This window comes from Takifugu rubripes, chromosome 6 (assembly GCF_901000725.2).
Source record: "Takifugu rubripes chromosome 6, fTakRub1.2, whole genome shotgun sequence".
In the NCBI taxonomy this organism is placed as follows: Eukaryota; Metazoa; Chordata; class Actinopteri; order Tetraodontiformes; family Tetraodontidae; genus Takifugu; species Takifugu rubripes.
The window spans coordinates 3,272,074-3,286,683 of record NC_042290.1 but is presented as its reverse complement, the minus strand read 5'-3'; the positions used below and the strand labels follow the sequence as shown (position 1 = coordinate 3,286,683).

At 43.3% G+C, this 14,610-nt stretch overlaps 1 protein-coding gene across 1 annotated transcript; it reads left to right on the top strand.

The window, feature by feature from the left end:
* The first annotated feature begins 7,396 nt into the window (after window positions 1-7,396).
* Window positions 7,397-12,836, top strand: barhl1b (BarH-like homeobox 1b). The gene is made up of 3 exons (XM_003978369.2): window positions 7,397-8,654; window positions 10,392-10,614; window positions 11,377-12,836. Exons 1-3 carry the CDS (start codon window positions 8,204-8,206, stop codon window positions 11,678-11,680), a joined length of 978 nt encoding a protein of 325 aa, XP_003978418.1. The 5' UTR covers window positions 7,397-8,203; the 3' UTR covers window positions 11,681-12,836.
* The last annotated feature ends 1,774 nt before the right edge of the window (window positions 12,837-14,610 follow it).

Here is a 14,610-nt window from a genome sequence, read left to right as displayed (position 1 = left end):
TTCACTGTATGGTTTGTTGTGACAGCAGATATACCGTCCGTGCATGCTTCTCAACAGGTATCTTACTCACAAATGGGACATCACTGCAAGACAGGTAGAGGAAAAAGAATCAGATGAGTTGACTGATCCACGTCAGGTGACGGCACAACCTTGATATTTTTGAGAGCATCAGCCATTGACGTAAACAAATGTGGACAACAATCACGATGAAGAAAGCCAAAGCCATCGGTCCTCAGAACAATGCTCTTGTCGTGATCATTTTATTTCCATTCCCATTTACATCTGCCTACCCATGAAATGAATTGACCTGCCAAAATTACATCATTATTGGCATTATTGTAGGTGTCAAATACAAATGAAAACAGATCAATATGAGTTTTGATCTTAAAAAGGGGGACTGTCACCAGAGGGTGGTGAAAATCCTTTGAATTGACCTGTATAGCGCTCCTAAGTGAGGGTCAGCAACCTCTGGTGTGCATCCCACTAACAGCACACCACCTCATAGCCACCGGCCAAAAGAGTTTCCAACAAAATGTCCCTGATTTCTGCCTGACTAATATTTCCAGGGGCCGCAGATCTGCGAAAGTACCGAGCACCTCTGAAGTCTTTGGCCCCACCCAAATCCTTCCACCGAAGCTGTCTAACCATCTCGTTGCTCGAGGAATGCCAAACATGCGAGATCGTTTAGTACAGTGAGAAATGTTTTGCCAGTTGTTCGTGTTTCAAGGTCGTGAGCAAAGCATCGATGAAGTAAGTGAAAATGTCACGCCGCAGCAGACACATCTGGGTGTGGAGATGTTTTGGCATTTACCAGTGCACTTGAAATGAGAAAACATGAGCACGCCCAGACAAACAAACAAACAAATAGATAGATAAATAAATAAATAAATAAATAGGAAATGTCAGCTAAGCAACATCACATTCACATGTGCAGCTTTTTGCGTCTTAAAATGCAAATATGGATAGTTTTTGTTGTTTGTTGTAAATTTCCAGATGTACCGATCTAATTTTGCTGATGCTGTGTTAATTTCACGTGTAATTTAAAATGCATTTCTTCATACTGATTGTGTCACATTCAGGGAAACTGACACGCCGAGCCTGGCTCAGCAACAATGGACTAGATCGGACTACATCATAGCATAACTTCAAATGGATTTTTACAAAGTCAATACCAATGCAAAATAATTGAATATTGCAATAGTAAATAAGAGATTATGGCATTTATATCCATAAGTAGATTATTCAATTTTTTTTAAATTGTCCTATCAGCTTGGTGCGCCGGTTTACTATTTACTTTTTTCATCCTAATGTGTGTTTGACATGGAAAAGCATAAAGTCCAAAGAAGCAGGCCGGTGAGGAAGTCCCCCATCATTCCCTCATCAAGTACTCATCTGCCAAAAGGCGTTATGGTTTGAAGGCTCTCTGAGCGGGCGCCACGTCACGTGGAGCATACTAATGAAGCAATAAAAGTCACGGCAGGATGGGTGAGGATGGCAGAGGGGGGTGCAAGCATGTTGGAGGGGAAGGTGGTGGCAAGCTGGGGATTGAGCCGCCGACAGGAGGCGTGATAATTGAGATGTTGCGACCCCACGTATTACCTGCGTATTGGCCAAATTAAGAGGGAGGTAGTTCAAAACAGAAAGGTTGGTGCCCCCTCGCCACATTGTGTGTTTGTGTGTGTGTGAGAGGAAATTAAACAGACAAACTGCACAAACTACACACACACAGAAGGTGAAGGTCCTGGATCATTGTGGTCTCCCCAGGCAGTGGGGAGAGTGGAGTGTAGGTGGATTGAACCCATGGCCTGGGCCCCTGTCTGGAGGTAGAGGAGCTGAAGGGGGATGTCTCCACACCATCCACCAGCTTGAGTGTGTCTCCCTGTGGCAGCTGCAGCCCCCTCTCCGGTGCAATGAGCCCACAAACACGCCATCGCTCAAGGGGTCTACGTGACAGGTTAACATTGAACCATAACAACATGTGACTTTGACATCCTAATGCAGATCTTGCTTTTGGAATGAACCATTATTAGGTTTTATTTCTCATGTTTATTAAATGAGGCTTAGAATAGTATTAACTTACAATGATAGAACACATTCCCACTAAATGTTTGACTTCCTTATTGACAGCAATTTCAGCCTATTTCACTTTTAATTAACAATAAATAACAATTTGATGGGGTGTTATCCCCTCAAATGTTGTCCCTAAAACATTTTCTAAAACAGGGGCTGCAATATGGTGTAGATACTATAGAGTTTGTACTAAAAAAATGGTAAAAGAGTTTAAAATTGTTTTTTGAGCTGAACTTCACAATCTCAATGTCCCCAGTAATACAGAACAAGCAATGATGAACATTTCCAAACTCCAGTCTTGTCCCAATACTTCAGTGGACACAACAGACAATTAGAATGAGGTGAAATAATTCAACTAATTTAATTTCCCAGTGGTTCTAATAATCGTCTCCATTAAGGTCCAGTTGGGGAAAGGTCAGGGAAAGTATTGTTGGCAGTAGTTTGAAGGAGCTACCTTCCCTCATGAGGGACAGTTGTGATGAATGGCCGCAGGTCCTCGTCCTCCGCCTGCTCACACCCCTCTCCATTGGCTCCTCACTCACCTCTCTGCCTCTTGGCACCATCCCACCGTCCCCTCTTATCCTCTGACCAGATGTGTTCGTTGAACTCTGTCAAAAATAATAAAACGCTGGCTATAAAAGTGTGCTCGCCAGCCAGGTAGGTGCATATTCACACGCATGTGACAACGGGCCATTACGCAATATTCACAGATTAATCAGGAATAAGAACCCCAAGCGGTGCATCCTTATTATAATTAAAAGATAATTATGGTGTTTATGTTTGAAACTGATGCCAAAAAGAGTACTTAAATGCACCATCAGTGCATTCCAGTGCAGATTATTTATCCTCAGGTTTAAGGCATTATTAATGGCCAAACATTTGTAGGCACAGAATTATTGAACTCCAGCTTTGTCATCAATAACTTCATTCTTGAGGCATCCCGTTTTTGGGAGTTGGCTTTGGAAATTTGGTCTGTGTGAGAAATCAAGAGAGACTGTCGATTTTCTTTAAACTGGAAAAATCAGTTGGGAGACTTCCGGCAGCAAAGACTGTTTTATGCTGTTTTATGTGCTGTGATATATATATTAGCCTACATCACTTCATATAACATCCTTCTTATTTCTTTATCCAAGGTCAAATTGACAAAAGTTGTTTCATGAGATAAACTCTAGACATTTGCAAAAGTGAGGATTTATGTTGTCGATGACTGAAGGGAAGGTAAAGTCATATAACACACACACATACACACACATACACACACATACACACACATACACACACACACACACACACACACACACACACACACACACACGCACACACACACACACACACATACACACACACACACACACACACATATAATGTTCTCTTCTCTGAATGGGTCTGGTTGCTTTGTTTTAATATCCCATAAGCAGTAAAAGACAGAAGGCCACAAAGGAATTACTATTTATATAGAAATAATCAAAAAAGCCAGGAGCACGACATGTTTTAAGGATTTGATTTAAGGGGTTTAAGTTGATGACAAACACTGGCTGGAAAAAGTAACTTTGTTGGTGTTCAAGATGTTGAGATGTTGAGAGGATTTCAAGGATTTCCAAACTGCACCCAGAACCATGGAAGGAATTCTGAACCCAAACCTTTGGTACTAAATTTCCCACAACCTTAACAGACAGGAAAGTTTATGGAGAAAAAGGCCGGATAAAAGAAAAAGGAGAGACTGTCTCTGTTTCCCACCTTTGGCCTCCGGAGACAGAATCAAAACATGTCTCCTCTGAAATCCTCTCACCACCGGCGACCGGCGACCGCATTGGACCCCTGGAAGGAGAAGGAGAGGAGGAAGAGGAGGAAAAGTGAGCGAGAGTGGCATGAGGATGAAGGCAGGGCGAGCACATTGATGGCTCCAGTGATGATTTTCTTCAGGTGCAGACACAAATGCCCCCCCACTTCCCCCACCCTACTCATCCTTCTACCTCCCAGTGGCCCTGGCCCTGCAGGCACCACACATGTGTCCTACCACACACACACCCACACCCACACACACACCATGGTTAGGCCTCCAATTAAATCAAAAGTGGTTTGTTTTTATTGGTCTTTTGCGCTGACAAGTGGGCTATCATTCTGACGGCTCTACCTGTCAGCGAGCAGCTGAAAACTCTCCGTTGACAATGCCCAATGCTTCCAATTAGGGGAGAATCAGACTCCTGGTGTGCTAGCCATCTTTCCACCCCCGCCCCCACCCGAGCCCACCTTCCCTCCCTCTTTTCCTCCGCAAGCCCGCTCCACGATCCTCCGCCGCCTTCTTCTCTTGCCTTTCACTCTCCTCCCTCCTGCAGGAGAAGGCGGTCTGCCTCCGCTGCAAATTACCCACACAAAACGAAGGTGGTGGCGGCGCTGGCGCTCGGAGCTGCCGGTCCAGGGCCCTGTCAGCATTAATGAGACGATGAAGGTTTATTTCGCCCGCATGCATGTGCTAAATTCTTTCTTGTGTGACAGCTGACTGGGAAATGTGAGTGTTAACCTTATAAAAGATTCAGCGGGTTCTCATTATTTTCTGTCCACTCCGGTACCTGATGGCGTAAAGGTGCATCATTTGCATCCCTGACTGGTCCAGGGTGAAGCGCCAGCTCCGCGGCAAACATCTTCCTGCCTTTTCCTCCCCCCTTGAAAAGTATATATCTGTTTGTTTGTTGAGAGGAGTCATCTTTTTTCTTTTTTTTAAATACAAATATTCTCTTGGAAAGACAAGCGCTACTCGACGTTCCAAAACGAAAGAGGTGCCAAAGTTTATTCAAAGGCGACACACATTTTTCTTTTTACAAAACAGATCGAGGTATCCGTTTAACACACCTGCTCAAATGAATAAGAAAAAAACAAAAAAAAAACGTTTTGATCCCACCCCAAAACAAAATCCCAGCAAGCTGACGAGGCCCAGCAGACGTTATTAGAGCTAAATCTTATGGGCTGCATTCCAAATCATGCAGATAAAAAAATAAAAACAAAGCAAAGCACATGTCCAGAGATAGATTAACAATGCAGTCAGGCACTATTACAATCAAACGGAATTTTGTGCCAGTTTAGTAATTAGCAATGCTTCAAAAACTAATAGCCTGATTAGACTTAAATATGTTTCGCGAGTATGTGCGGCTGAATTAAACTGTTCAGCTGTCAGTGCAGAAAGAGAGCTGAAATGGCTCAGAGGTGTCTGTTTAGTCCCCTTTGAAAGGTGAATGAGGACATGTGAGAATTTTACTGGGGATCAATAAGAAACTATTATTCATCTGTCTGGGAAAAAACAGATGTGGGAGAAGTGGAGACGGATTCACCATGACAATTTCCTTGAAACGCTCCTCTAATGCGTCAATGCGGATCGATAATGCTCCTGTTAAAGCATGTGTGCGTGCGCGCGCGCGCGCGCGAGTTGGGGTAGGGGTGGTGTATTATAGCAGTTGCACTGGCCCTCAAACAACAGTATAAAGTGAGACTTGACCAGAGAGACACATCCAAAATCAGCAGTGCGAGCCAAATCATTACCATACACTGCACACGCACGCGCACGCACACACATTGATGCTGTAGGAGGATATTATTGCATTTGGCTGCACTGCATTTTTGTCTAATTTTTTTTAGTGCTTAGTGTTTGTTTGCTTTAATTGCATTAAATTGGACAGTTTATTGACACTTTATTTCGTCTATCTGTATTATTGACTGGGAGAGCTATTTTATTAATGTAGATTATCATATTGAACAAACCTGAAACTGTTTTAAAGCCTTAAATTATCCGCCGTTTTAATTTGGGCAAAATCTAACTTTCTTTTTTTGGACACATGACGTCACAAAGACGTGGGTTTTTTTCATCGAGTTGATCTTTCTACCGTTTTAAAGTGAACAAGACCCAGAGACAAAAATAAGTCATATATTACGTCCACATGTTGTATGATGCAGTATTATATAAAAAAATCTTTATTTTGTATGTTTTTTTTCTGTTCAATAAAATGATTTAGTTTGTTTTAGATTCTAAACCTTAATTTTCTTAAGAGGTCCTGCCAAAATAAATTAAAAAAATAAAGGAAATACTTACACTAGTTTGATCAATAATACGTTTAAATCCTATGCTTTAATACAGAAATAAAATGCATTCGACTCCTTTTCACAGACACAACACCACAAAGTTGGTTTAATCACCTTATGATTTATTTACTACAACACTAATGGAGTCAGTGACCAAGATCTCGGATAAAGACCCCGAGACAAAACAACACAGTGAGAGGAGGCTTCAAACCACAGCTCCTTTTCATGCACCAGCAGAGGAGAAAGAAACAGCCAAGTCAGGGTGGGTGTGTGGTGCCTTATATCTGTGTCGTCCCCGCCTCACATGTGACAGCTTGCAGCCGTGATGGAACCCCATGGGAGCCGGGAGAGGATTCACTAACCTGCCGGTGTCTGAGACCGACGTGCGCCTCCAATCTGGTGGTCACATGGGGTGGAGGAAGATTGAGTGTGTGTATGTGTTAATGGGGGGTCGATAACGATGATTATGAAAAGAGGTTACTTAGATTATGAGAGGGCAAACTTGTGTGCAGAGTGGACTTAAAAGTGCACACAATGGCATTTCACGCATGTTATCAGGCGAAACGTGCGCACAATGACGCGGCTGGAAGTTTCTTGTCACGCTGTTTGGTCCAAATTGAAGTTACAATTACGGGCGACCATCAGACAGTTGTTATAGTCCAACTCCGACGGCGAGACGTGCATAAAAAAAACAAAGAAACTAGAATCATTTATTTTATCCATTTCACAAACAGCAACAACAAAACAATTTAAAAAAAAAATTTGCCGGTCGTGAATTTCCCTTAAAATTAAAAATTCCCATAAAAAGAATTAAATCACAATTTTGATCGTGAAAAACCACGTATTTGATAATAATAATAATAATAATAATAATAATAATAATAATAATAATAATAATAATAATAATAATAGTAGTAGTAATAATAGTAGTAGTAATAATAATAGTCGAGTTAGTGGGGGGAGCCTCGCGCTTTAAAAACGAGAAGGGAGCTGTGAAGGTGGGAAGCCAATGAGCAAAAACACGGAGCTGCTCCACATAATAACCCCATTATGAGGCTCATCAATGATGTAATGAAAGCAAACAGTGTGAAAATTGCCTGTAAACAGTTGGAACCTAGTCTCCTGATGAATTCAGTGTCTCTTTTATCAAAGTAAGGATGAGCCAGAGAGGAGCGGGCGGCGAGGAGAGGAGAGGAGAGGGTGGGAGGCAGCGTCAGTGGGCGTGTAGGGAGGTCCACTTCCAGCTCCTCTCAACCAATGGAGGCTTGTCACAGGGGACTCACGTGGACGAGGCGCTCTTAAAACCTAGCTCCTGACTTTTCTTCAAGTTCAATTTTTTTGGGATTCCCTCCCTCCCCGCCGCATCCCATCCTTTTACTCGTGACTATTTAACCCAGTTTACCTCATCGTTTTTCCGCCTCTGCGGCGCGCATCATCATCTCGCGTCCTCCGCTTCTTCCTCTTTCCGCAGCAGCTCCCAGACGTTTCACTCTGCTGTCCCGGGCTCCACTCTAGTATTTGCTGTTTTTTCCGGTTTAGAAGAATGCTAATAGTTCCCAGTCGTCGTCCATTTGGCCAGGTAACGTCGTCCCATCGCGCTGTCCTCTGACGCGCCAGAACCTGTCCATGGTGCTGAAACGCCTCACCGACAACACCGGCGTGCTGCTCTCACACATCCCAAAATAATCTTTACTTCTGTGTCCTGCCGTGGTCCGCGAGTGAGATCTTTCGGTCGACTTCCAGAAACAACCCAGAAGGAGCTGCTACAAAAAGAAGCCGGAAGATTCGATGGTGACGCTCCAAAAAAGAGCCTTCAGCGGTTCTTCCAGGAGGATTTCGGGACAAAACAAGAGAACAAATCGGATTCATTGATCGCTGTAACGAAGCGTAGCCTGGAGATATTCTGTCACTGAAGCAGTAGTTTGGGAACTGGAATGAGCGCACAAAGAGAGGGCGTCTATTTCTAACCGGATCAGCTGAGACTTTTACACCTGTCTTCCATATATAAATAAAACTTATTCTGAATACCAAATGGTTGTTTAAAGAGGCCTCGATCAAGAAAATGGATGCGTCCGCCAACGGTTCCAGTTTTGGCATCGACTCGCTGCTGTCTCACCGGCCTGGAAGTCCAGTGTCCAAAGGGGACAGTCTTACGGGGGAGTGCCGTTCGCCTCTGGAGTTCAGCCCGAGATCAGACGTGGAGAGCGGCTGTTCGTCGCCTCCGTCGCCAAGGAGAGAGTGCGTGGAGGAAGTGGCCCAGAGACAGGGTCACGGCATCGGCCTGCCAGCGCACCTGCAACACGCACAGATATCGGCGGGGTCCCAGCAGAGGACCGTGACCTCGTCGTTCCTCATTAGAGATATTCTTGCGGACTGTAAGCCCCTGGCCGCCTGCGCGCCCTATTCCAGCAATGGACAACCGACTCAGGAGGCAGGCAGGCTGGCCTCGAAGATAGCCGACGACTTTATGGAGAAGATCCACAGCAATTCGTCGTCAGACAGTGAATATAAAGGTGAGTGGAGGAAAATGTGGCTGCTGCTTTCACACGAGCTGCTGGAAATAAACCCGCGTTTGTCCTTGATTTTGCTGGTGCATTAAAAGTCGTTTTAATTGTGAAACAAATCCTTATAAAATCAAACTGAGTTAAAAAAAAATAATGATAAATGAAGGGTCACATAGAGACTTAAATTTAATGTGTCAAAAATGAATAAAGAACAAAAAATAGATCACATTTCACTGGAGTAAAGAAAAACTATGCGATAAAATATTATCAGGTAATACAACACTTACTACTACATATAATAATAATAATAATAATAATAATATAACTATAATTTGTAATAATAATAATAATAGTTTGTTTCTATTAATTTGGGGGATAACCTTCAAAATATGGGAGCATAATTTAATTAGGACAGTTTACAATAATATTAATTATTATTATAAAGATGAGCATAACCATATGCCACTTTCAAACTCACCATCATCAGAACATCCAGAAAGCATCTGTTGATGTGAGAGAATTGAAAAGAGGACAGCGTCTTCTCGAGATGAATGCCATCAAGGGCCCCTGGGTTTCCAGTCATGTCAGATGCGTTGACAGTTTAATGAAGCGTTGGTGGAGAAATCAATAATAATAATAATATAGATATTTATTATTATTATTATTATTATTATTATTATTATTATTATTATTATTATTATTGCCGTCAACCTGCAGAACAAATTCCGTGCGTGTGCGTGCGTCACAGCCTGCTCGGTGATGATTGATTGAAGAAGCCGCGGGGCCCACTGAGCGCCTGTATGGTGGCTTTGATTTGCGCGGATTCGCCTCCTATTACATTTGAGGGATTTGACGCAATTTGTCCCCTCCGCTAATCAGATTTGTAAGCGCGCACGGCCGCGCGGCTCTTGATTTCCACTCATTTCCACGCTCCTGTGAAGTTTCTCCGGTCGCGGTTGAAAGGCTCGTCCTTCCCTCGTGGCTCAATTAGGCGGATTATTGTGCTTCTTGAGACGACTCAACTATTCAACTACCGAGATCTCTCCCCTCACTCGCTTCTCCCTCCTTCCCCCCCCCCCCCCCCATTCTCTTTTTCCCAGAGATTTGACTATAAGGAGCGTATATCAATGCTCGCCCTGACATGACACCACGCAGAACGAGAACAAAGACCGACTGCGCGGAAATCACATCGGAAATGTGGATATCGGAAGAGCTTTTCATAACGATTTAAGACGAAATCAAAAAAGTGCATATAGCCTATAGGCAGTGTTGCCAACAGCGTGATTTCGCAGCTCGGTAGGCTGGTGGTTATTTTGCCAGAGAGAATAATGGGAAATCCTGTAAGAACATTAAAACATTAGTCGTCATCCACTTAACAAGCACACTATATTAAACTAAAATCTAAAATGATGCCCCATCACGTCGAGCAACCTTGTAAGCATGTAGTTTGCATACATGCACATGTGTGTAATTTAATATTAGAATTTTCGTTTTACGTGATTTTCTTTAATCCACTTAAAATTAGTAATCATGAAGAGTTACAAAATCTTCTGACTGAACGTGCTATAAAACCAAACAAAACTGTACAAACCAAAATGCAATTAAAATGTGTTTCAAAAGTTTAAATCTTCAATTTTAAAGGGTTTTTACACCTGCGCGAGGGGAGGTTTCCACTCAAAAATAGTTGTTTACTGAGTTATTATCGCGGACTCCCATCTCATTCTGTGCTCTTTTTCTGCTCGCCAGTAAAAGAGGAGGGGGACAGGGAGATCTCCAGCAGCAGAGACAGTCCGCAGGTCCGGCTCAAGAAGCCCAGGAAGGCCCGGACGGCCTTTACGGACCATCAACTGGCGCAACTAGAGCGCAGCTTCGAGCGCCAGAAGTACCTAAGCGTCCAGGACCGTATGGAACTGGCAGCTTCCCTCAACCTCACTGACACGCAGGTCAAAACCTGGTACCAGAACCGGAGGTAAGGACGCAGGCTCAAAGTGGTGGGTGGGGTGGAGGGGAGTGGATGTCAATCGGTTTTCTCACGGCTCATATGGACGCATGGGAGGCCATGTTTTCCTTATGTCGTTACCGTAAACACGGGGTCATCAGTGGGCACGCACAAAGATCATCACCTTAGTAGCGCAGAAGTGGTTCAAAATGGACCCTAAAATAAGAAGAATTCATCAATTTTGTCCAAATCGGCCTAACTAGAAGCAAATCTGCGCATTTGATCAAATTTAACAACATAGTTGACAGCTTTCGCAGTCAAACCTACATTCTGGACGCATTCTGGTCTTGACATAACACGACTATTTTCAGGTTCCGATCTGATTCCAATCACACTGAAAGCAAGGACTGCTTGTGAATAATCAAACGCCTCCAACGATCCTGTTCGGTACACGCATCAACTTTAACATTTAGAACCACACTTTAGGATCTCCCGCAGATAAACAGCAGAAATAAATTTAAAAGCACACAACACTTTGGAGTATGAATAATGCAGCATTGCATGTGTGCGTATCAATAATTCAAACAAACCACTATATCTACTCAATTATCTTGATTATGAATTATTCACCTGGATGCAGCATGTTTGGCTGTAAAAACGGCTGCTGGGTTTTTTGGACACACACTGATTAACCCGTGGATCTTCCCGGGAAACAGATGTGTTTGTGTGTCAGGTGTATTTACACGTAAACACACCGCTGAAGGCAAAAAATGTTTTTTTGGTCTCTTGCAGGACAAAGTGGAAGAGACAGACAGCAGTGGGGCTGGAGCTGCTGGCGGAAACTGGGAATTACGCGGCCCTGCAGAGGATGTTCCCGTCCCCTTACTTCTATCCGCAGAGCCTGGTGTCGAACCTCGATCCCGGCGCGGCTCTCTACCTCTACAGGGGGCCCTCCGCGCCCCCGCCGGCCTTGCAGAGACCCCTCGTCCCGCGGATCCTGCTGCACGGGCTGCAGGGGGGCAGCGATCCTCCCCCGCCACCACCCCCGCCTCTGCCTCCCATGTCGGGCGGGCTTTCCCGGCCCGCCCAGCGGTGAGCGGACCTCTTTTTGGGGTCTTACACCTCTGCCGAGTTGAACTCAGAGTAAAAGGAGAAACAGACAGAGACGTGACGAACACGACAAAAATGATTCCAGGCCTTTGTTTGGCGCGGAATCGGCTGAACCTGGAAGGTTTTTTCCCCCGTTTTTTTTTCCTCGGGACATGAGCTTTATTTATTATTTATTTATTTTTCCAGCAAAGCATCTATGTATTTATTTGATCAGATATTCAGTATTTTTTAGTGATTTACCCAAAAATAGAGAAAGCTGGTGAGCTCAAGTCCAATGCCAATTAGATTATTATTATTATTATTATTATTATTATTATTATTATTATTATTATTATTATTATTATTATTACTACGCGGGCTTTCGTTGTGGCAAAGGCAGAAATGAACCATGTAATTTATTGTAGTTAGGGAACCCAAAGGAACTATTAGTTTTGTTGTTTTTTCCTCATGTAAGCAACCTGATGAGTCATAAACTTGTAAATAAGAATATTTTGCATTTTATTCAAAAGAGACTGGTTTTAAAATAGCTTTTTTCTGAATTTGTTTCATCTGACCACGGTGATCCAGTTAAACAGAATAGGATAGATTATCCAGCAGAAAATACAGAGGCGCGACAATAATACAGGTAAATATGATTCATCTGAGAAAAGACAAAGAAGTTTCTGCTTTCAGGCATAGACATCCGCGTTGAAACAGATGTGTGGGGTCTTCTTGTAAGTTGTAGAGGATTATTTATATATATATAAAAAATATCCCTACAGAGTGGGGTCGGATCCCCTCAGCAACGCTCTTTTTTTTACGTTTTCGATGAATCGATCGGACTCAGGTGTACCCGCCTGTTGATTTGATGTATTTGAACAGACGTTGTGCATAACTTAGTCATATGAAGCCGTGATAACCCTTGTTATTACTCTCCTTTGGTGAAAATGTATATTACAAATATCAAACTTGTGGAGTGATTCTCGTATTTCCTGGATCGTTTTTATTAGGCCGACCTCATTTTCTTCCTCCCTCGAACTCTTTCCCCATTTCGTGGAGTTAATTTCTTTGTAAAAGTCACAAAAAGATGGACTGAAAAATGGGTTATTTGATGTAAAAGAGACTTAATTTTATAAATGTGGAAATAAAGGTCTTTCATTAAATGACGTGGGTTGCTTGAATGTGTGGAAAGAAACGACAAGGAGAGCGACGGCACTAGGTTGAAATAGGTTGAAATGTCACTTTTCTGTTTGTATTACAGATTATAAGTCTTTTGGAAACATTTGCGCAATTTTACGCGTGACGTAAAAAGCCCCAAAATGCGTTATGAAAGCATTATAAAATGACCCGTGCTACTGGGAATAGCTTATTTACATTTGAAATGGCGCATCACGCTGTAGTTTCGCCGTTAGACAGGGAAAAGTTCAAAAATGAGTTTAGAAATGTTTAAATTTATCGAATGCCTCATACTGCTTTCATATAAAATGTGGGTTCCACTGTAAAATCCCTTGATAAATAATGCAGAAAGTTGAACGGAAGTGTCACCAATGACAGTGAACAAAGGTTGGAAATAGGGGTGCCTAATTAAACATTTCTCCGCTCCTGGAATGAGCGCCCTAATAAACACAATTTGAAGGGATCACTGTTATTTTACCAGGCGATAGCGTGTTTGAGTAGATTTGAACATGTCTGTCAAACGACTCTTCCCTCTGCTGTTTGGTTTAGAGTCGTTGATTTAATTTGTTTAATGTCGAGATGAGAGGGAAAAGTTAATAAGCGGAAGAGGTACTTTAACACTCGTTTTTTTAACCTTTTCGAAAGAAGAGCAGAGAGATTTGCGCAAAGATCTGACGTTTTGAGTTCGGCTTTAATTACAAATTTTTCTTCTTGAAAAAAATGACGGGAGAAAAGTTTGAATCCAAGTCTCTTGCACGCAACCGTACAGTAAAAATACCGTCAAGATCAATTTTGGCTAATGTCGTCAGAGCCAAAAAACAGAGGGCCTCCACCCTCCCTTCACCTTCCCCACTTTCTTAATTTAAAAGCCGCATCTCCCATTCTTTTCCATAAACAATGCAGGAGATGAAATATTAATGATATGTGCGCAATTGTTTAAGTGCCCTAAATGATCCCATTTGGAAATTGATTGTTTCCATTCTTCCTCTCCTTGAGGGTGCTGGATGCTGGCTCCTTTGCCAAACAGCTCCAACAGCTGGTAACCGGGCTGGAGCTGACTACAGACCGGGGATCAGCGTGGGGACAGCTGGTCAGCGCGGCCCCAGCGCCGCCACCCCTCCCTCCCTCCGTCAAACAAATTTCGGCCAAGAACCAACCACTGCCACTCTCTCTCTCTTTCTCTTCCCCTCTTTCTCCCGTGACGATGGACGTCATCCGCCACGGCAAGTTGGGGGGTTAAAGGAGTTCAGGCTGACGGACAAGTCCTGACGTGTAGGATGTTAACGATTAGACAAAAGACTTTAATAGGTTTTAATTGAAAGTCGATAATGGGTTTGATAGCCGCCCCCCGCTGTCACCCACGCATGGCACCTGTTATCTGGGGCCTCCACTTAGTGGCTGACCACGCCGTGAAATATCAGTCTGACTGGCGCGTTTATGGTGCGTAAAATTGCATTAAAAATACAGAAGGTCGAGAGGAGTTTGGACACCGAAAAGAGGAAAGGGCGCAAATCAGACAACTTGCCAACGGATCATTATAGTCCCATCATGGGGGTCCGTGACCGATTCAGATAACGACGACCCTTTCTGATGAAAAGGGGGTTATTCTTGCAAAGTGCACAGCTGATTATAGAATGAAAAGCTCCCGTGTGTCTTGTTGGATGACTCTGGGATTTTTCCCCCCACGTTCTTTGCATGTGAAAGGCTGCAGCTAAATCCCCCGACTCTTACCGAGGATTGTCCCCGGCTCAGGGTTAATGA